We start from the raw sequence: 22,400 nt of genomic DNA on the forward strand, positions 1-22,400 counted from the left end.
AAAGGTTATGAGGCTATAGTTTATAGGTATTGAAGAACGATTGTGGAAAAGGTTAGGAGGCCTATATAGTTGAAAGGTATGAGGAAGATAGTAGAAAGGTAGGAGGCTCATAGCTGAAAGGTAAGAGGAAGATAGGCGAAAAGGTAGGAGGCACAATGCTGAAAGGTACGAGGAAGATAGTGGGAATGTAGGAGGCACCTAGCTGAAAGGTTTGAGGAGGGGGTATAAATAGTGGAAAGGTTAGGTGAGCCCTAGTAGTTGGGGAAAAGGTATGAAGAAGATTTTGTGGGAAAGGTACGCTCCTATCTTTAAAAGGTTAAAAAATGGTATGAAGGAAAATATAGTAGAAAGGAAGGTAGGAGGCTCATAGCTGAAAGGTAAGCGGAAGATATGGGGAAAAGGTAGGAGGCATATAGTTGAAAGGTATGAGGAAGATAGTTGAAAGGTAGGGGCTCATAGCTGAAAGGTATGAGGAAGATAGTAGAAAGGTAGGAGGCAGACAGTTGAAAGATTCAAGGCAGGTGTTTGAAAGGTACAATGCAGAAAGTGGGTCAGTACAAGACAGATACTTGAAACGTGAGAACAATAGGGAAAGGTACAAAGGAGATAGTTGAAATGCATGAGGCAAAGAGTTGTAACCTAACAGGAAGACAGTGCCAAGGTTCTAGGCAGATAGTTGAAAGTTATGAGGAAGGCAGTGTAAAGGTATTTTGAAGATGTGGAAAGGGAGAGTATTATAAGGTATAAGGGAGATGGTTGAAAGGTGCCGGACAAATAGTTGAAATGTAGGAGTAAAGTTGTGGAAAGATAGGAGGCTGATATTTGAAAGATATGAGGAAGATATATAAAAGGTAGGAGGCATATAGTTGAAAGGTATGAGGAATATATTGGAAAGGTAGAAGGCAAATAGTTGAATGTTATGACATTGAAAAGTTGGAGGAAGATAGTGGAAAGGTAGGAGGCAGAAATTGGATAGGTACAAGGCAGACTTGAGAGGTAAGAGGAAAATAGAGGAAAGGTAGGAGGAAGGTAGTGGAAAGGTACAAGGCAGAAAGATGATAGGTAAAGGCAGATACTTGAAAGGTGTGAGGAAGATAGAGGAAAGAGGATAAAGTAGATTGTGGGAAGGTATGAGATATGTAAGCAAATGTTACAAGGATGATTATGTAAAGATATGAGGTAGATGGTGGAAAGCTACAGGTATGAGGTAGATATATATATAGTCTAAAGATATGCAGAAGATTGTGGAAAGGTATCAGGTAGACAGTGGAAAGGTAAAAGATAGACTGTAGGAAGGTACAAGGGGGAGAGTTGAAAGGTAAGAGGAAGATATTTGAAATGTACAAATAGAATTTGAAAAGAGATTTAGTAAGGAATAACAGCTAGGCCAGCCCATTTTCAATTGTTTCTGGCTTGAGAACTCTGTATAGTTCAGTTGTGCAATTTATGAATGTGCTTTACGAGCATGTCATTCTTCCCATGGATGTTAGAATAGAAGTGCCTTCTTCTATACTGAATCTTTTGTTTGTCCTCTGATTTCTTTTAAATCTCAAATCCGTCATTTCATACCTTAACTTACAAAAGAGAAGCATTTCTGTGGAAGTTATGTCCATTTCTTTCCTTAGAAAATGTGCCATGTGTGAGGACGTGTGTTTATCATTATCAGCGGCTCCAAATCTAATGTAAACAATTGATATAGGGGACTTTACTCTGATGTTGAGCTCAGCAGCTCATAGCATGTCCTTAATTTATTCTTCTTAATGAATTTGTAACTTAGTATTGTTAGAAGGAATTGTAACCTTTTACAGATTTTTTAATTCTTATAGTAATTCTGTTAGTGCACTACAGTTTTTAGGGAAGTTTGAAAGCTGTGCCATCCATAGATGTATAAATTTTGAAGGGTGTTACTTTTATTAAGAGGTCTGGTGGAAATTGGAAATTTATAATTCGACTCACTATTATGAGTAGACAGTAATATGCCAAGGAGACAAAATTTTCATTTTCTGTTACAGAATCAGATACTTATATGACACATGGCTTTTTAAACATTGTTCACGCTTCTTTATTATATGATTGCATGGAACCACATACTATGCAGCATTTTCTTCTTGAAGATTCTCTCGAAAGTATATGTTTCTTGAATATTGGGACAAGCTACCAAGAGCCATCCAAAAGGATATAACATATAAGTCTTAACTTGTGTCTGCTGGTTGGCTGTTTGAGGTCCAGAAGTTCACACCAGGTCTCATATTCACTTCAGCACCATACCTTCTGTTATACAGTCAGCAAAAGCTCTAATTTCAATAGGGAGACATAAGTTTTCTTTGTTATCCCCAGAAAGGCAGATCTTACACTACACTGTTATTTCTAAATCTTAGATAATCATCGGTGCCGTATGATGGTTTCTGTTCCCTTACTTCTCAGAGACATTTGTACAGTGATCTAAAAACTAATGCAATTGTATCCATTTGAACAGGTACTTGGACCTTGGCTTCCATCTCAGTCAGTGCAAAACTTCCTTAACCACACAGTTTTAGCCTAACCAAACCATCTTAATGCTTACTTAGCCAGACCTTCATTCCCAAACCTTCATAGATGGCTTTTTACATATCGGAACTCTGCCCATGGACCCTCAATAGACTATGACTGATCTTTAGTTAACTTGTTTGAATCCTATTGAATAAATGATCTGGCCAAAACTTCCAATGGGGTTAAAACAAAATTATCCTAACTTCATTTCCCTTGACTAGCCTAACCTACATAGTTATTTGGGTGGTTTGATTGATGGGTAGGTTTCTGCTATGAGAGCATAACGTATTTGGAGAATGGAATGGAAGATCTGCTGAGCAAATGGGCGAATTTTGAACTGGTATACTGGTCAAGTCATACAATGCCTGAAATTTTACTCTTCCTGCCTAGGTAATGCTTCCAAACTGGTCACTAGAAATAAACATCCATTTTAGATTTAGTTAGCCGTGTAACAAGTGATACCTTGAAATGTCCATATTTGTGGTTTGGAATTTAATGGTATAATTTCAAAATACTCGGACCCATGGGCCTGCATATTGACATGGTACAGAGGGGCCTGTGGCTGCTTTGCATGCAGAAGTTGAATTTGGAAGCTTTTTCTGTAAGTGATTGAATTCAATGAAAGTTATCATTTGAATATAAGGTGATTTTTCGGAAGACTCCAGCCAGCCGTTTTTGCATGGAAATTTATCTACTACAATGGTATAGTTTTTCCGTTACCACTACCTTACAAATCACAATAAAGGGCTCCCTCCCAGTGTGGGAATCATGGTTGTGAGCGGGAAAACAGAAAATGGGCGATGCACTGGAAGAAATAACAGAAAACGAGTGATTTGCAGAAGATAATAACGGGCAGAACCCAACAGAACAGCAAGAAAACTACCAGAAAAAAATGGTTTTACATGCACAAATGGTAATGATAACAAGGCACTAAAATAACCTAAAAACATCAAAATAACGTGATGTATGGGTGTTTAATGGTTACAATTTTGCCGTATTATCTATGGACAAGGGTGGAATGGCAGTATAGCAATAACTCTGCACAGACTGTAAGTTATTATAGCCATATATTTTAGAAGGGATTCGCTAAGGAAATCTATTATAAAGGGAACCAGACTAACCTAACATACCATAACCTGACCTAGCTGGTCGTGCTACCTGACTGTACCTCCATAGTTGGCCGTGCTACCTGATCGGGGGCTTCAACCCCTTACCCCCATAGTTGGACATGTTACCTGACCAGAGGCTTTGCCTCCATACCCCCGGTGTTTTTTTTATTTTCTTATCTTACTAGTCGGAGTCTGTTACCAAATGCAAGGTAGCAACAGCACCTGGGTGAACATCGGTTGAGGAAGTGGAAGCCCCACTGGGTGCAGGATGGGAGGTACGATCCAAGGGAGGATAGAGTTTACCAGCAGTGACGAAGAAGGCGTGAAGGAGCTGTTGATGATTTGCCACTGACTTAATGAATACATAGCGGGAGAGGTACTGCCGGTAATATTCTTTTCAAGCACCAGACTTAAGGACATAGGACAAGCGCTCGATATTGTGTGTGTGAATTTGTAGATCGTTTGGATAAACAAAAGCCTTGCTATGGTTTATGGTCAGGTGCAGATATCCAAGTTCACCAAGTCTTTTGTACGACGCCCACTCATCACTAACTATAATGCTCCCCAGCCTTATATACTTAAGAATAAGTGGGATAAGATAGAGGCATCTCTACGGGGATTTTCGATTAGAGGCACTTCAAAAAACTTCTTCAAAACTCTTTCTATCCCACCAAAGACCCACACTCCATGAACCTCCCTGCCTCGTCTGTATTTGGATTTTCCAAATTTTGATTCGTCGATCTCAGAGAATGTCTTAAACGCCAATTGGTGGCTAATTTTCCACAAAATGTTCTGTCACCTCCGAGCAGAAACTCCTCCTATTGACAGTCCTTTCAGTTTTGGAAAATTTGATCATGAGTAATCCACTTTCTCAACCACGCATTTACAAAAAGTACCATTTTTCAAGATTGGAAATGGCACTTATCTAGAAATGGCCCCTTATAGTCGCTTACAGAAAAGTTGCACCTGACACGCTTTTTTGTTTTAGGGCTCCGGATTTTGGCGTTACATTGCCAGTAATGTCTATCTGCGCGTAAAACACTCTGTTTTCCACGCTTTGGACACTTCACTTCCTTAGGAAGGATGCCGTGATCTTTTTAAAAATTGCAGAGCTTCTGCGCTATTCTTAACAAAATGGGTGATAGCCTCGCACTCAGTTACGTTACAAGCTCCACAAGTGCTAGCCATGACTAAACTGATTTTGGATTTGAATCATCACATTTTCCAACAAGGAAAGATTTCAATTTGAATTTGAACCACCTTTCTCAACGACATCCATGGGAAAAGGAAAGAAAACTACTGAATAAAATCAATCTAAATTCTGATTAGCCGATTTGAAATGAAACTTGGCTAAGTCAGCAGAGATAATTAAGAAACTCCTGAGAGAAATGCATGCATAAACATGTTGTCATCCTAAAACATATCAGCAGAAGTCCGCCAAAAATCAGTTGCCAATTGTAATGCTTTTACTGCAGGTACCGTATTCTCATTGGATAATCTTGCTAGTGGGTGGAGCCATTGTGCATGTAGGCAAAAATTGTCATAGTGCGCATTATCAGGAGTGGAAACAATACGAATATTGCAAGAGCTAGCTACTCAGCATGACACCAAGAACATCAACAATAAACTTAGAAAAAATTCCTGACTTATTACAGCCTGCCAAAAAAATATTACTTTAAATTCTTGTTCAGGAGGTAAAACTGTATAATTAAACGTCAACTACCATAGTCTAGCTCGCCGCGGAATTGTTATATAGATCTACCGAAAAGTATATATTTTAATGTTGGAGGAGGCTATAGTCTTCCGAAAAATATCCGATTCAAAATAAGATTACTTAAGGACTTACATATCAAGTAATTTGTCCATAGGATTATCGAATAGTGTGAGTACATTGTTAGATATGGCACTGGTCAGTCATGCTCTCGATGAAAAACCAAGAAACAAGGAATCACTAAGCCATTTTGTTTTTTTAATATAATATCCAATTATTTAAAATTTTGAGTCTAAATATAAAATTGTTTGAATATCGCGCATTAAGGTAATGCTATGATGCCCACTAGTAAAAAGAACTATTTTGTATAACAACTTTATTTGCACGCTACTTGTGCTCAGAACGTGTTAGCCAGGGTTCAGTTGGGTGGCTGAGAAGCATACTTACCTGGCACAGGGGACACCATGATCACGAAGGTGGTTCCCCCAAGGTGAGGCTCACCATTGCACTCCGGCGGTGCTGACCCTTGCGATTGACCCAAATGTGGTCAACTCGGGTGCGCAATTTTTGGTAGCGGGGGACTGCGTTCGCGCTATCCCCCTACAAATACTATTCATTTAACAGCTTGAATGACTGGGGAAGTGTTAACCCAATCAGTCCATGTATATTTGAGAAATTGGATGTCAGTTACAGAACTAGAGTATTTGTGAAGTTGCATCATCTATTTGTTGTTTCATAATTTTATACACGTTACATGTATAAGAAATAAACATTCCAAATGTCTGAATAAGAGTCTCCTTAGGAATTAGTCAGTGTCTGTCAGGAACCTTCGACCCTTTGTCCTCCTTTCTTTCAGTTTCCATGTCAGCAACAAATCCAAACTTGGACTGCATTAAGGAAACCGATTTGCTGCAGAATAAGATTTATGTAAAACATCTAAGCTTTTTATATTAATTTTCCGTGTACATTGTAACTTTCATAGAGTTATTGCTGCTATTATCATTCTTTCTACATATTCCCTTCTGGTCCACACATTCCTTCCCCAACTCTCCCCCGCCCCTCCCCATGCAGCAAACTGTCTAAAAACAGATAGCTTTGTAAGGGAAAAAAATTGATTGTCAATATCTTGTGCTTTTAAAGGAAGTAAAATACATTTGAATATGCATGGAAGATAGTTTACAGGTTTATTACAGTAAATATTTAATCAAGTAATACATAATGGGACACCAGCAAAGAATGGCTGATCTCTTATTTTTCTCTATTAATTCTTTATTTAAAAATTTGTATAGGTGTTGAAAGAAAACCTTAGCTGGATACCAGTTATGTTATTTTTCTCAGTTTTTTTTTTTTTATTTAAAACACTAGTTTAGGTGTTTAAAGAAAACCTTAGCTAAAGAAAGCCTTAGCTGGATAGCAGTTATCCATGAAGTAATCTCATGGTGAAATCCGAACCAGCCAGAGGAGAGAGAATAGGCTCTGTGGAAGAGGGTATATGTAAAGTGTTTCTTCAGCCCATCCTAATATCAAATTTACAATTGATAACGAAAAGATAATAAGCTCTCTTTATTTAGATATAGAAGTGGGACGTAACAAAGGTGAGTTTTACAACTCAATTTTTAGAAAAAAAGATGTTTACTGGACGAGGTACAAATTTTTATACCTGTTGTAGTTTTAATTTTAGATTAAACGCTTTATGTAATTTATAGCAGCAAACATCGGCACAGAAGCCAAATGGTGGAGTCGGCCTACATTAAAAAAAGAAAGGTAATGAACATCGCAAAGGGCGCCTGGGATTCGGATATCATAGATAAAATCTTCATACAACCAATGCTTAAGAAGATTAAAGAGAAATTATCAACTGGGTGACCTAGCGACACAGCTTACCTGTGGATGGGCCTCTTGGTATAAAGACGCTGCCTTTTCTGTACCTTTTCAGGTTACGGGCTGTTCCAGAAGCAAGAGCCCGTGCCAGCACAAAGAACAAAAATAACAACCACCTTTTCTCATTGATTACCTACCTGAAGAGGGAGACAGCAGTCTCTAAAATATAGGACTTACTTTCTATATTTTGCCATTTTTATGGGTTCCTTTTATTAGATGGAATTCTCTTGTAACAGAACTTTTTTATGAGTCACTCACTCAAACACACACACACACACTCATATATATATATATATTATATATATATATATATATATATATAATATATATACTACTTACTTTCTATATTTTGACATTTCCATGGGCTCCTTTTATTAGATAGTATTGTGTTGGAACAGAACGTTTTTACCAATGATATATGTATATATATATATATATATATATATATATATATATATATATATATATATATTATATATATATATAAAAACACACATATATATATACATATATGTGTTATATATATATATATATATATATATATATATATATATATATATATATATATATATATACATTATATCAGTGCAAGGGTCGACCAGGTAAAATTCAGTACATTACAGCTAAAAAAAACACGCACAAAAGAACAAAAAACCAAAGACTGCTAACCAACCTTATATGGAGAGAGCAAAAGACAGGATGCTTTTGTTAGGCAGAAGTCTGTAAGAATAGTGATGTAGGAAATATATTAGCTAGGAAACTCTACTAGTAGAGTTTTGGTAGATGAAGGCGAAAGAGAAGTAGAAGAGAAACGCAAAACAGATTGTTTGCATTACAACACTCGTGAAACGCAGAAAGGGACATACAAAAATCGATGATGCAAGCTGTTAGACATAAACTCTGACCTGAGCAACGAATAACAAGTGGGTGGAACCGACTGCTCACAGCATACGGAAGTAGTAGGCGTAGAAGTTTATCCAATTATGAAGAAGTAAGGTGGTCTTCAGAAGAAAAAGAGGTGGAGCTAGAAATCAGAAATGGGTCCAGAGTTCAGTTACAAAGAGAGAAAAGTCCAGTCAACTACTCCCTTCTGGACGCATAACTTGTGTCGGTTTATACTCCGTTTACCCTGTGTCAATTAGACTTGTGTGTGATAGGAAAGTGAAATTGTGTGTTACAATAATAATTAAGAACTAAAACATGGTTTTTAACTTGCCCAGAATCCTAAAGGAAACCAAACTCATATAATTTCTCTATATAACCAGCCTCGTGAGATCAAATGAAAAGTCCAAAAGAACAGAGAAGTATTACAAATAAGTTCCTAAGAGAGATAGAAACTCAGGTCTTACAGATTTTGGAATGAGCTCTGATATTAGAATGTTCTGGATTGGAGAGCTTACAACCAGTACGAAAGCTAATTCCCCAATGGGAGTCTATTCTGACCCTCAGTAACCTCCTCGTGGATCCGACATATGTCTTGAGTTACACTTAAGGCAAGTATACTTATAAACCACGTTAGAGGACAAAAAAGGGCTTAATCGATCCTTGTGGTTAAAAAAAGAACCAATTGTTAATGGATTTTTGGGAATTAATTTTAAATTGATGGCATCATAGTGATTGTTGATAACTTGTAAAAAACGTTTTCTAAAAGGATAATTGAGTAAAAAGGGAATTTTGGCATAAACGTTTAACTTGGGTACTGTTGAAGGTTTCATGACATCAGTGAATTGTTTGTTAAGAAATATGCGAAGTTGTTTAAAAAATAAGCTTCACAGGAAGCAATTATTCATAAAATACTCAGAGATTGTAAAAACAAGAGCTTTAGTAGTTGCATCCTAAACCAGTAAACGTCTTCTTCCTAAAGACAGAAGTATTAAAAGAATCATCTCTGGTAACAAGAACGTCTACAAAACGTAATTGATTGTTCACTTCTTTTTCCATGGTAAACCTGATGTGATCATGTATAGAATTGACAAATGCTAAGAACAGGTTGATATCAAAGTAACTTTTAAATAGGGCTTTTAATACTTCTGTCTTTAGGAAGAAGACGTTTACTGGTTTAGGATGCAACTACGTGTAGGGGCTGTGTCAGGAACCAGTAGTATAGGTGGTTTTGCAAGGACCTTCAGAGGGGTCATCTTTGTCAGGTATGATGGCGGGCTTGAGGCGATCTATTGAGACCCAGTCCTCACGGCTGTCGATTGACACTAGGAATGCTTTCTCCTCCCAACAAACAACTCATTGCAGTGTCATTCCTCACAAAGACAAACCTGTAGGAGTCCAGGGCTCACGGGCGGAACTGCTTCATCCTGTTGACATATTTCTCGGCAGGGAATGAACTTCTGGGCAGCTGCACACAACCTAGCCAGGGGAATATCGGGACAAATTCGCCTGGCACTGTCAAGGTCTCCCCGTATACCTTCTCTGCTGGGGAGGGGTCGCTGTTGGCTCTTGGGCCGGTGCAGAGACCGAGGAGGACCCAGGGAAGCTGTGCCTTCCAATCGGGGCCTTGACAGCATGCCATTAGGGAGGCCTTGAGGGGCGCGTTGGGTCCTGGTGAGCCAGGGTGGTGGCCCTGCTGAGGGAACATTTGGTTTGGGCGAAGGCGCGCTGCTGGTCTTCTCCCCATGTCAGCTTCTTAGGTTTGCCCTTCAGAACCTTGGTCAAAGGGCACAAACCTTCAGTAATAATTCACCATCTGATGAATTCTTGGGGGGCCTTGACGTTTGATGGTGTTGGGAACTTCTCCACTGCAGCCACCTTTGATGCCATGGGACAAAATCCTTTTGCTGTAATTTCGTGACCAAGGAAATCCACCTTCTCAGCACCGAAGGTGCATATGTCAAAACGGACAACAAGTCCATTCTCCTATAGGCGCTTGAGGAGGCCCAGACGTGGTTCAGGTATTCCTCCGGTGATCTGGAAAAGATAAGATTATCGTCCACGTAGCAGATGCAGAAGGGTAAGTCACTGAGGATGCTGTCCATGTGGTATTGAAAGGTGGCCCCAGTGTTCTGCAGGCCAAAGGTGGAGAAGGTGAACATGAAGGAACCGAAGGGCGTGATGATTGCTGTCTTCGGAATATCATCAGGATGGACAGGGACTTGAAAATACACCTTTAATAAGTCGATCTTGGAGAAGACCTTGGCGCCGTGGAGGGGCCAGATGAGGTCCTACATGTTTGGCAGCGGGTAGCTGTCAGGGGTAGTGATGAGGTTCAGGCACCTTTAGTCACCACAGGGCCTCCACATGCCGTCTGCCTTCTTCACCATGTGGAGTGGGAACCCCCACGGACTCACTGCCTTTTTACAGGTCCCCTTCTTCTCCATTTCTTTGAACGTGGTCTTGGCTTTCTGGAGGAGCTTCAGCGGGAGGCAGTGGAACTTGGCATGTGTCGGGGGGCCCTTGGTCTTAATATGGTGGAAGACACTGTGCTTGGGCACGGCCCCAGCCACCTGGCGAAGCTCGGGGCGGAAGACATCCAGAAACTCCTGTGGTGGGGAAGGATGGAACAGATGGTGGACGTCCTTGGTCCTCAGGCGAGTGGGCAGGAGAGGCAGGTCACGGTATTGAGAAGGCACTGGTGGGCCATGACCACCAAGAGGCCGTGGTGGGTGAGGAAGTCCACTCCCAGGAGAGGGGTCCATCGAGGAGGACACAGAGGAGTCGAGCGAATGCGCTGAACTCTCCATCGTATTGTCAACTTACACTTACGGTCGACGAGAAGTCGTGAATTGTAGGACAAACTGTAAGACTGAACGCCAAAACATTTCCGTGAAGAAATGCCATTGTAAGTCCACTAATGGTGTTGAGGAGTACCAGAGAACCTAGACTAGGTGTTGTATGGGTCCATTAAAGGTTCTCTGAAGGTGAGCAGTGGTAATTAGTCCCTTAATGGCAAAGCCAAAACTGCTTGGGTCACCTACTCCGGGGTCACCAATTGTGAGGTCTGAGCAATACGAGGAGAGAGAGTAAACCAATTTCATTTGCCAAGTGGGGCTGTACATAAGGCGGCGTGTGGATGGAAGCGTAGTGTCCGTCACCCGTGCGAACAAACATAAACAAAAGGGACAAGGCCCCCCACTGTGAATGTGTTTCTTCACAGACAAAATACATGAATAATATTACAGAGAGAACGGATTCCCGACATATATACATCTAAAGAAAGGAACTAAAATGTAGAGCATTTTAGTTCCAGGAAGAAAAGAGAGGACATATGGATATACAGATTTTTACAATGGAAAGGTGAACATTCGCCCGAATGTCGTCCTTACAACCTTAATGGATAGCCAGAATAAAATTAGCGATTCTAAAAATGTTTGGACTGTGTGCAACATGATACAAAATGGGATGGTACCGAAGTGGCTTTTATGGTATCCGCATATGCGAGTTGCTTTTAGATATTTTAGTGGAAAGAGAAGAAAGTAATGCAGCTTTGAGACTCCAAGTTCTCAGAACGTGTAATTTTACTCATCAAAAATATTTAAAGTAATCTGGTGTCTAAGCTTTACATATAGGCTGTTAGTTTTAGATTTATTCAGCACATGTAGGTAGGCTGCTCATGGAGCAGAATTCCTTTTGTGGTATGTTCAGCTTATTTCACAACACTGCTCTGTTGTGATGGCAAAGAGACAGTTTGATTCATATAACTTAACATATTTTTTTCTATAAATATCTGTTTATGAAATGAGTGGACAATGTATAAAACATCAACTCAAATTTTGAAACACGTCTTTAATGTTGAAACAAGTCTTTAAATACCACCCAAAACATATGAGAGAGAGAGAGAGAGAGAGAGAGAGAGAGAGAGAGAGAGAGAGAGAGAATTTGTTAAGTGTTATTTGAATTGTGTGTAATGTTATAAAAACTTTTAAGTCCCTGAAACTTTTTAGTTTCAGGGTTAAACATATTTCACTTTACGTTAATGGAAAGAGAAAAAGGAAATCGCCGATCGATAGCAATAGAGATTCGACGAGAGAAAAACGAAATATTATAAGTTTTAGAGAAAGCAAAACAAAGGTAAACAACAGCTTAAGCGGTAGTTAGAGTGACAGTTGAAATGTTCGGTCGTTAGACGTGAGGCGGCCGAAAAACGGAGGGGAAAGGAGGATTGTTTAGTAAAAGAAAAAGCAGTTAATGCTATAAACAGCACTTTTCTCGAAGGAGGTCATCTGGAACTGATCTCTAGGTCCAACAGAACGTGGGGACGAGCTTCAGAGAACAGTTGATGGTCGTTCTATTGCAGAATTGGTATTTGTCTTTGAGGGGTTCTGAATCGAAATTCAGATTGGAGGAAGTCATCTGGGAGGGAGATCTCAAAGTTGAGGGCTTCCTGGAAGATCTCTGTAAACAGTCGTTCGTTGAAAGTGTAATGTTTGTCAGATAGGGCTCGATGAACGAAGGCATTGAATTCGTCATAGGTCATCAGGAGCTTGTTTATCCCTTGTTCTCCTACGAAGCGGAATTCACTCCCAGAGGAGACAGATTTGAGTTCTTTTCTTAGGTGTGAAGTGTCCTCTGTTTGCGTTCCAGCCTCGGCATACAAAACGGGAGCTTCAGTAGTTGTCTCGAACTGCATATCTTCAACTGGTGCTTGTTCTGTCTGAGTTCCTGCTTCGACACGAGCAGGAGTCGGCGTCTTCGGCGATGCAAAGGCTAGAGGAGTAACCTGAGGGGTTAGGGGGAATAAACTGATGGGTTGAGGGAATAACCTTAGGGGTCGGGGGGGTTGGGAATGGGTTTGGGAATTGGAGGTTGGAGGGAAGGAGGAAAGGATGAGGGGTTTGGGATATAATGACGTGGTTTTTGGTTAAAAGGATGAGGAGTTTGTGGTGGAGGAGGTAGGTTGGTCCTGGGATCAATCCTTGGTTGGCTTGGAGTCGTCTTGGGGGCGGCTGGCGTTCTTGAGTGTCTTGCAGGTGGTGGAGTTATGCCCTTTATCCTCCAGATCTTCTCCAGTCTGACAGTTGTTGTTGTTGGTTGTTGTTGTTGTATTAAGCCAACACTTCTTGTTGGCACGGGCCTTTCCCTTGTTCGGCCCGTAGGTGATCTGAAAAGATTCTTTAGGTACATGGTTAGTTTTTTTGAAATTGGAAATATCTTTAGTTGTAGAGATAGGAGTGGACAGGGGAAGGATGATGGTGTCAGTAAGAGAGGGCCATCATGTCATATTATAGAAGAAGTTTGAATGAGTGTAAGGCTTTCGAAAATCGGAGAAGCGTGCAGGTGGGGTTGTCCAACCCTTTACTCCCTTGGGTCCCTGCGGGAGGATTTTAGTTGTAGGTAAAGTTGTTTAAAAGAATGATAGTGGATGATGTGGATAGAACCATGCATGGTGCGACTGGTGACAGTTGGGGCATCGGGCAACAGTGTGCCCTTTGATTTGAATTTCTGGAGGCAAACGTCAGTTTCATGTTTCAGGCTGCATATTCCGCAGACGTGGTGGGAAGTACATTCTCTCCTATGGTGTCCCGTACTTCTGGCACTTGAAACATCGTAGTGGCTCAGGAACAAAGGCTTCTGTGTGGTAGGTGCCGAGGATTCCGAGATCGATGAAGGGAGGGATATTACCCTTAAATGTTGCCTCCAAACCTCAGTTGCTCCTCCTTCCAGGGTTTTCCTCAGTCGTAGCTGCATCCTTCTTTACTGTGCATCTTGTTGCACTCAGGATATTTGGTAGTTGGAGAATTCTTTCGATGGGAATGTATTTGCGGACTTTACAAATCATCCCTTTTGTGATTTTATCTGCAGGATCTAGCAGAAGGCAGGAGGGGTCGTTGCTGAGGAGGTCGGCTGAATGCTGGTCTTTAGGGGAAATTATAAATTCCCCTTTCAGATTAGGTCTGGCATGTAGTTTTGCTTCGGGATGTTTATTCTCCAATGCTAAAACGGCTGCATATGACGATTGGCCTTGCGATGCTATTGCCTTGAACTTGGGCAGTGTGGAGGAGGAGTTTGCAGGGGTCGAAGTTTGAGATGGTGTCGAAGGCCCAGGGACGTTGATGATGGTCTTCAAAGCTTTCTTTCGCTTCTTTTGTACCATCTGGAAGCCCTGCTCGTCAGGAGAGGGCAGGTCCACCAGCGAGGGGTCGGGAGACGATGGACGCTTCTCTGCCATGAGAGAAGAGCTCAAAAAATACGTTCTCAAAAGTCTATAAATAACCACAAAAGTGTTACGCAAGAACCGGGGCCCTTGCACCTAGAGCAGCCAGTAAGTCGATATGAATCATAATACAGGCAAGTTCAATTCTGTAATATAGTTTTCTGCTGATTATAACTTATTTTCTTAATCAAATTCGTCTGAAAATCAGTCTTTAAGAAAATGCTTTAGTGTGAACCGTTGAAATAAATTTATTTGTATAAGAACTTCATTTGCAAGCTACAGTCCTCAGAACATGTTAACTAGGGTTCAGTTGGGTGGGTGGGTGTAAGCATACTTACCTTGGGCACAGGGGTAAGCACCATGATCACGAAGGTGGTTCCCCCAAGGTGAGGCTCACCATTGCACTCCGGTGGTGCTGACCCTTGCGATTGACCCAAATGTGGTCAACTCGGGTGCGCAATTTTTGGTAGCGGGGGACTGCGTTCGCGCTATCCCCCTTCAAAAATTTTGATTATGTAACAACTAAGACTGAGCGTCAAGTATTGACCTATATTCAGTTTACTTATATTTGAGGAAGTAGATGCCAATCACTGAATTAGAGATTTATGAAGGAGTGCTGGGAAAGCATTAACTATTTGTCGTATCTTAAAATGTTGCACATTACATGTGTAAGAAGTAAATAAATATTCCAGATGTCTGAAAATCTGAAGAAGTGAATAAGAAATCTCCTTTGGAATTAATTACTAGTCTGTGTCAGTCAGGAACCTTCAACCCTTTGTTGTCTTCTTTTCTTTCACTGTTTCTGTGACAGCTAACAAATTCAGACAAGACTGCAATAAGGAAACCAATTCGCTGCACAATAAATTTTGTGAATTATCTAAGATTTTTGTATTAACTTTCAGAGTATATTGTAACTTTTTCACACATCTTTGCTGCTTGTATCATTCATTCCCTTCAGTTACATACATTCCTCTGCCCTCCCCATTCAGCAAACCATCTATAAGATAGAAAATTTACATGTATTATAGCCAGTTGAATTAGGATCATTCCAAAATCATTTAGAATACTAAGATATCTTTGTAAGAGAAAAAATGAATTGATAATTTCTTGTGCTTTTATAGGAAGTAAATGGCACTATAATGTAAACTATGTAAAATACTTTTAAATGTAAATGTGCATGGAAGATAGTTTAAAAATTCAGTACAGTAAATATTTAATCAAGAAACATATCTTGTAAACATATTGTAGTGAAAATCATGACTGTATGGAGTGAGTGAATTCAGTGAAAAGTTCCAACCGAGTTTTAAAATTTAAACGAGTGGTTTCTACATAAAAGTTAACATTATTAATGAATAGTAAAAGTAATAAATATACTTCACGATTCTGAGTAACCACACACGATACATGAGTAATATAATAATTAATAAATGGAAGTATCCTCAGGTTGAATTTCAGGTTGTAAATGATTCTATAAATAATCACCATGTTTTAAGTAAGGTTCATATCATCATGTGAATACACTGAAAGTTTTAGTGTAAATTCCAAGCCCTAAGTGTGGATATCGCAACACAATTTGCAAAGTAAAATAAATGTGATGCAAATGAAGTTCACTGGCTCAGTTGAGATTGTGTTTTTAATAAACTAAGTACAATTCACTTAGTGCATATCAGTACTGTGGCACAAAATAATAACTAATTCCACAATTAAAATAATAACATGCTCTTTACAAATGTAAAGGCATTCAGAATTTCCTTATGACATACGACTTCCCCTACACTCTAAACAAAATTGCTTGTAGATGATGCAAAAATAAACTGTTTGGAATGTGAAGTAAAATGGCAGTATTTCAATTAAATCAATTTCCATTTACAATTAACAGAAAAATTGGCGGATTTAAACAAATTCGGAATGCAATTAACGTTAATTATTTTGTAATGGATTAATGTGATGAATTTGTTTTCCTTATATAGCAACATATATACCTAGGGTGTCGATGAGTATATGTAAAGGTTCACGATGATCATCGGACCAGCAGTTCACTTTTTTGCCCTTCGACATGGATTATTTTGGAAAAGGGCGCCATGGAAAAGCCAGGCATCTACTGATGAAAACCAAGACATTTCTGAATCTGAGTAGAATAATCAAAAGAGGAAGGATTTCTGTTCTATGAAAAACATTTACCATTGATAGCTACAGTCGTCAGTGGCTCTTACTGAGGTCACTGAAATAGACCCCCTCGTACATTATCTTTGTTTTCTCGGTTTCTGACTATTTGCCCTTCTTACACATCTTGACTTTTTTTTTAACCTTTTCCTATGCTCAATTTCTTATAATCCCATCTTGGCCAGCAGAAGAATACACTGTATGCAGTAGTTGTTGCTTTCAATAAGAAGTACGCAGCAGTCAAGATTACTCTAGCAGGCCAAGCCTAAAGAAGAGCATTGTCATCACACCCAAGGATCAATTAACTAGTCTGTCTGGAGATGCATTGAGCATTGAGAAAATGGAGATTCAATTTTTATAATTCTTTGATGTCTTCTGAGGCACTGCCATTGCTGAAATTTATGCTTAACATCTGGGTCATGATATGTAGTGAATCATACACATTTGAGGCTATGAGGTGCTAATTTTGGGGGGCCGCTGCAAGATCACAGGACCTCAACTCTCCACCCAAAAAGAAGTAAATAAAAAATTGAAGGTATTTATATTTTTTACGTTGGGAATGAAACTCAGTGACTAAAGATCTTTTCGGACATGTGCTTTGGACTGACTATGATCTCACCAAACAAACCAAAACCTAACCTAACCCAACCCAACCTATAACCTTACTTTGGGCGCCCTGACTGCCCCCCCGCCCCCCATCGTAACCCAGTAACTCAAATGCATGGAGCTGCCTAGGCTACTCCTTCTTAATAGTAGTTCCACATTGTCATTATTCATTATGCAATGTTAAATGCAAAGAAAGATAATCATTACACTTACCTTACTCAAAATTGCCGCTGTCAGACTGTGAGGGTACCAGCCCCGGCTTCTTTGCAGCAATCGGAATTTCATGTAAATCAGAAGTACTTGGTCAGAGTCCTGGTCTTATTTTGTACGAGAAAGTAAATCAGAGATGGGGATGTCAGGCAGCTTTTGAGTCTATAGACATGTTTGATTAAATCCAGAAACTCCCAAAGTGGACATGGAACAGACTCTAGATATCACTCAGGAGCTAAATAGGTTAGCAGACACTATGTTAGGGAAGAAAATTTTGTTGTGACACTCCATCTCGGCGGTTAGAGATGGAAAGGAAGGGTGACTGTTGGTTAGATGTAGTTAATCCATGACCTAGGGAATGACCAGGGTCAACCGGCCATACAATTGGATGGAATTATATATATTTCCTGTAATAAGGTTGGACATCATATGGCGGCAGCCTTAGGAACTACAGGGTGAGAGGAGTGCCGCACTATGGCCATTCAAAGAACTACAGGAGAGTGTTCCTATGTGGCACTCTTCACATCAGTTAACTGTGTACTTAGAAAAAGTTATGTTCCACAGAAGAAAATTGTTGATTGGCAAATTGACATAAACTTAGATACTTTTCGGGTAGATTTTGGCATGCTGAAAATTTTTATTCTGTGCAATTTGTCATTTGGAGTTATTGTTAATAACCTGTAGGCCCCTCCAGTAGACATATTACAAACAACCCTTGATTTGCCACATTTGTAGATATCATAGCATGCAGTTTGGGACTTTGACAGTTTGTGGTGTGTGTAGCATTTCTGCAGTTACCTTTAATGGATAACCAGACTAAAATTAGTGATCCAACGAATGGCAAAATTTTATTAAGTACTACATTTGCATATGGTTTAGAACATAGTGAATAATTTTATTCTAAAATTTTCTGGACTGAATGACACCATAATACGAAGTGGCTTTTAGGCTATCCTCGTGTGCAACTTGCTTTTGGATATTTTAGTGGAAAGAGAATAAAGTAACGCAGCTTTGAGATTCCAAGTGATTCCAGAACATGTCATTTTACTCATATAAAAAATATTTACAGTGATCTGGCGCCTAAGCATTACATATAGGCTGTTAGTTTTAGATTAGCCAATACAGGAAGGTTGCTCATGGAGCAGAATTCCTTCTGTGGTATGTTCAACTTAATTTCACAACAGCAATCGGTTGTGACAGCAAAGTGACCTCTTGACTAAAAATAAAATTTTTATAAATATCTGTATATAAAAGGTTGGAAAAATGGGAAGGGCATGGAAATCAATAAAGGCAAAGGATTCATTTTAATAAATAATGACATATCAGTGCTAACGGAAAATCAGCCGAATGTTGAAACAAGTATTTAACCACCATCCAAAAGATATGAGAGAGAGAGAGAGAGTCTTTTGAGTGTTATTGAAATTATATGTAACATTATACAAACTTTCGAGTCACTGAGACTAAAAGTTTCAGGGACTTCAAAGTTTTATATTTCTTCAGCACCGCTTCAAGTAATGTTTTTCTGGAAGTGCCAAAGAAACCAAAACACTATGACTTGTAGATGAACCCACTTCCCAGCCTTGTGAGGGCCCATTACACCTAGATCAGCCAGTAAGAAGAATTGTAATAAGAGGCAAGTTTGATTCTGTAATGCAGTTTTCTATTGACTATAACTCATTTTTTAAATTAAAATATGTGAATAAGTGTTTATGAAAATGCTTAATTTATAGTGTACACCAATGAAATGGATTTTTGTATAAGAGCTTCATTTACAGGCTACATGTCCTCAGAACATGTTAGCTAAGGTTCAGTTGGATGAGTGAGTAGCATACTTACCTGGCACAGGGGACACCATGATCAGTGTTGCCGTTTTGCTGTTTTCTAGTCATATCTGGCAAGAAGTGTGGCTTTCTAGATGCCAATTTGTCGCCATATGGACACAGCATAGACACATTCTACAGATATTCCTAAAAAATTCCACATGCCTTGTCAGGTTGCATTCCCTATGTAAATGTCATACTGTATAATCTTTAGTACATTAGTATCCATAATGCTTTTGCACTCAATATTTTGTTAATTATATAAAGTTACGTATTCACAGAAATGCTGACTCATTGGAGGATGAAGATATAATAGTTATAATAAAATGTTCATATATACCTTATTTTTTATTATCCTCTTCAAAGAAAAAAAATATTCAAAGATTTGGTATTGCTTAATGCATCCTAAATCTGTAAGTGAAATAGTACAACTTGATGATATAACTTAACCAAGTCATCGAAGTCACTTGAAGACACACTTGTCTTCCATCCAGAGGCCTCTTTGAAACCGCTTCAAGATTTTGCTGAAACCAAAATACAACGCTACTCGTGTGTAAGGTTAGTTTCTAGCCTAAGTGTTTTTTTTTTTTTTTTTTTTTTTTTGTTTTTTTTTTTTACTGAAATGAATATATGATAAATATGTAAAAAAATAATCTCATTTCGTTGATATAAATACCTATGTAGATCCATTTTCCTCGTATTGCGTCGTCTGCAAATCATTGAAGCTTTCTATTAAATCAGAATCAAGAATGTTCTAGTTTGTTGAAAGAGAAAGAGAGAGAAGTAATAAAGCTTATTCGGATTTTCTTGGAAAACAATATCTAATAACAGGTTGGCATGGCAGCTAAAAGGAAACTTCGGGACGAATGGCTGACCAAAGAGGAATTCAAACCCTGGCTAGCTCGAGTTGAAGATGACGAAACTAAAGCTAAATGCAGTACTTGTCACAAGGAATTTAATGCTGACTTAACAACTATCAAGCGACATAAGGCAATGTATATTCCAAAATCGTACTGGTTTACAAAATCCATAAAATTAAAATATGATGCACAAATTTTGTGCAGTTTGTATGCATTCTTGAGGGAGGTTGCAATATAATCTTGGTATTTATTATTGCTGTTATTTCTTGGATTTTATACACAATGTTTGTTATTACCGATTTTTACCTCATCCATATTGATGTTTTATTGATTTTCATTAATAGCGCACACAGGTTCATGCTGCAAATGAAGAAGCTCTTACACAACGGAGAGAGCAGATGGAGCAAGAGGACAATGGAGTTTCCTTTACAGCATGGCAAGAGTGTTGCTTTAGCAATGATTTTGATGGTATGCTTCATCTGTGAACATAATTTGCCATTCACAATCGTCGACCACATGGTAAATCTATGCAAGGCTATGTTTCCTGACTCCGACATTGCTCAAGCAATGTGCATGAAAAAAACAAAATGCACAGAGTTAACAAAAGCGCTAGGTATGTGTATGACAAATGACTTGGCCAGTAGACTAAGAGAAAACAAATTCTCCCTTATCATTGATGAAAGTACTGACGTTAGCACGACGAAATGTCTGACAATAGTTGTCAAATTTTTTGACAAAGACATGAAAAGTTTCAAGACAGGCACTCTGCAACTCATCAATATGTATGACGAAAATGACGAAATGGTAGGATCAACAGGGGAGAACTTGTTTAGATTGATCATGAATACCTTGCAGTCCTATAATATACCTTTAGAAAATTTTGTTGGCTTCGCTGCTGATGGAGCAGCGAATATTATGGGAGGTAACAATTCAATTAGCAGTAGGTTAAGGGAGGAATTTCCAGGGATAGCTATTTTCAAATGTATTTGTCATAGTGTTCATTTATGTGCATCAGAAGCAGTCAAATATTTACCAAGGCATTGCGAAGATCTCGTAAGAAATATTTATACACACTTTGCCCATAGTGCAAAACGGAAGCATGAACTGAAACTTGCCCAAACATTTCTTGACCTAAAGCCACACAAAATTTTACACCCATGTGCTACACGATGGTTATCGTTGCACGCAGCAGTTGAACGTGTAGTCGAACAATGGAGTGCTTTGAAGCTCTATTTTTCTAAAATTGAGGCGCAGGAAAGACTAAAATCAGTTGAATTCATTGTTCAAAATTTAAGGGATCCATCCGTCTTTCTATACCTAAACTTTTTAAATTTCATTCTTCCTAAATTTAACAGACTCAATCTTATGTTTCAGCAAGACGCTCCAACCATTCATTTGCTTCATGAACATATTATTCAGCTTTACAAGACTCTATTAGATATTTTTGCCGCAATGAGTTGTGGACAAGGTCGACCTTGTAGCCTTCATCCAAGTTTAGCTGTAAATCACATGCCACTTCAGCAGATATATTTGGGATCAGAGGTTCATGGTCTTCTGCAATGGATGAGTATAAGCAGGATAAGGTATGGTAGCAACGATGTACCGCTCTAGATGTAGGGAATTTTTCATAAGGATGTGTCAGCAACTTAAGAAAAGATTTGACCTCAACAACAATTTATGGTATATGGCATCCTTCTTGCACCCAAAAAAGGTGTTGCAAAGTAAGACGAGGAGCTGTCTTCCTACTCTGCGTGACTTTTGCAATATCTGTACCTCGTATATATGGGGGGGTGGGGGGGATTTGCAGGCTCTTGATAATGAGTGGCGGAATTTAGATACCACCGACATCCCAGAAGATATTAAAGATTGCACTATAACTGACTTCTACATAAAGCTTGGTAGCATAATAGATAACGAGGGTATGTATGTGTTTCATAATTTTTCACAATTTGCACTCCAGGTCTTGGCTTTACCGACTACAAACACAGCTGCAGAAAGATTTTTTTCCAAATTGAATTTAATCAAGACAGACACCAGGAACAGATTGTTGATACCAGCTCTCCAAGCAGTAACCGTTGTGTCTGAGGGTGTGAAGGACAATGATTGTTGTTATAGATTTAAACCTACCCCTGCAATGTTTGACATCCTTGCAAACATTAAATGATAATATGGTATATATAGTATATATATATATTATATATATATATATATATATATATATATATATATGTTTGTTATTGCCTTCAACATATTTGTTAATTGAATTGATCATATTGTGTCTGCTTTTGTATTTATGTTTGGAATATATTTTATAATAACTTTTGGTCTTTCCATATTCTCTCCCAACTACATAACAATAACTTTTTTGTAATTAGAATGAATCTTCACATATGTTGAAGACATATCTTT

At 38.9% G+C, this 22,400-nt stretch overlaps 1 protein-coding gene, 1 long non-coding RNA gene and 2 other non-coding genes across 4 annotated transcripts in view; all 4 read left to right on the forward strand.

Annotated features, from left to right (window-relative positions):
• The window catches only part of LOC135212814 (uncharacterized), a 508,471-nt gene that overhangs the window by 386,342 nt on the left and 99,729 nt on the right, over positions 1-22,400 (forward strand). The gene's annotated exons all lie outside the window — the stretch shown is intronic.
• Positions 5,789-5,951, forward strand: LOC135219338 (U1 spliceosomal RNA). The gene has a single exon (XR_010315414.1). It is a non-coding gene; the product is annotated as a U1 spliceosomal RNA (small nuclear RNA).
• LOC135219356 (U1 spliceosomal RNA) lies at positions 14,663-14,830 on the forward strand. The gene has a single exon (XR_010315421.1). It is a non-coding gene; the product is annotated as a U1 spliceosomal RNA (small nuclear RNA).
• LOC135218953 (uncharacterized) lies at positions 20,457-21,602 on the forward strand. Its single transcript, XM_064255394.1, has one exon. The coding sequence runs from the start codon at positions 20,457-20,459 to the stop codon at positions 21,600-21,602; it is 1,146 nt and encodes a 381-aa protein (XP_064111464.1).

Source organism: Macrobrachium nipponense, chromosome 19 (genome assembly GCF_015104395.2).
Source record: "Macrobrachium nipponense isolate FS-2020 chromosome 19, ASM1510439v2, whole genome shotgun sequence".
Classification (NCBI taxonomy): domain Eukaryota; kingdom Metazoa; phylum Arthropoda; class Malacostraca; order Decapoda; family Palaemonidae; genus Macrobrachium; species Macrobrachium nipponense.

Coding starts and splice junctions, on each gene's coding strand:
- LOC135218953 (XM_064255394.1), top strand. CDS start 20,457: ATGGTATGCTTCATCTGTGAACATAATTTGCCATTCACAATCGTCGAC.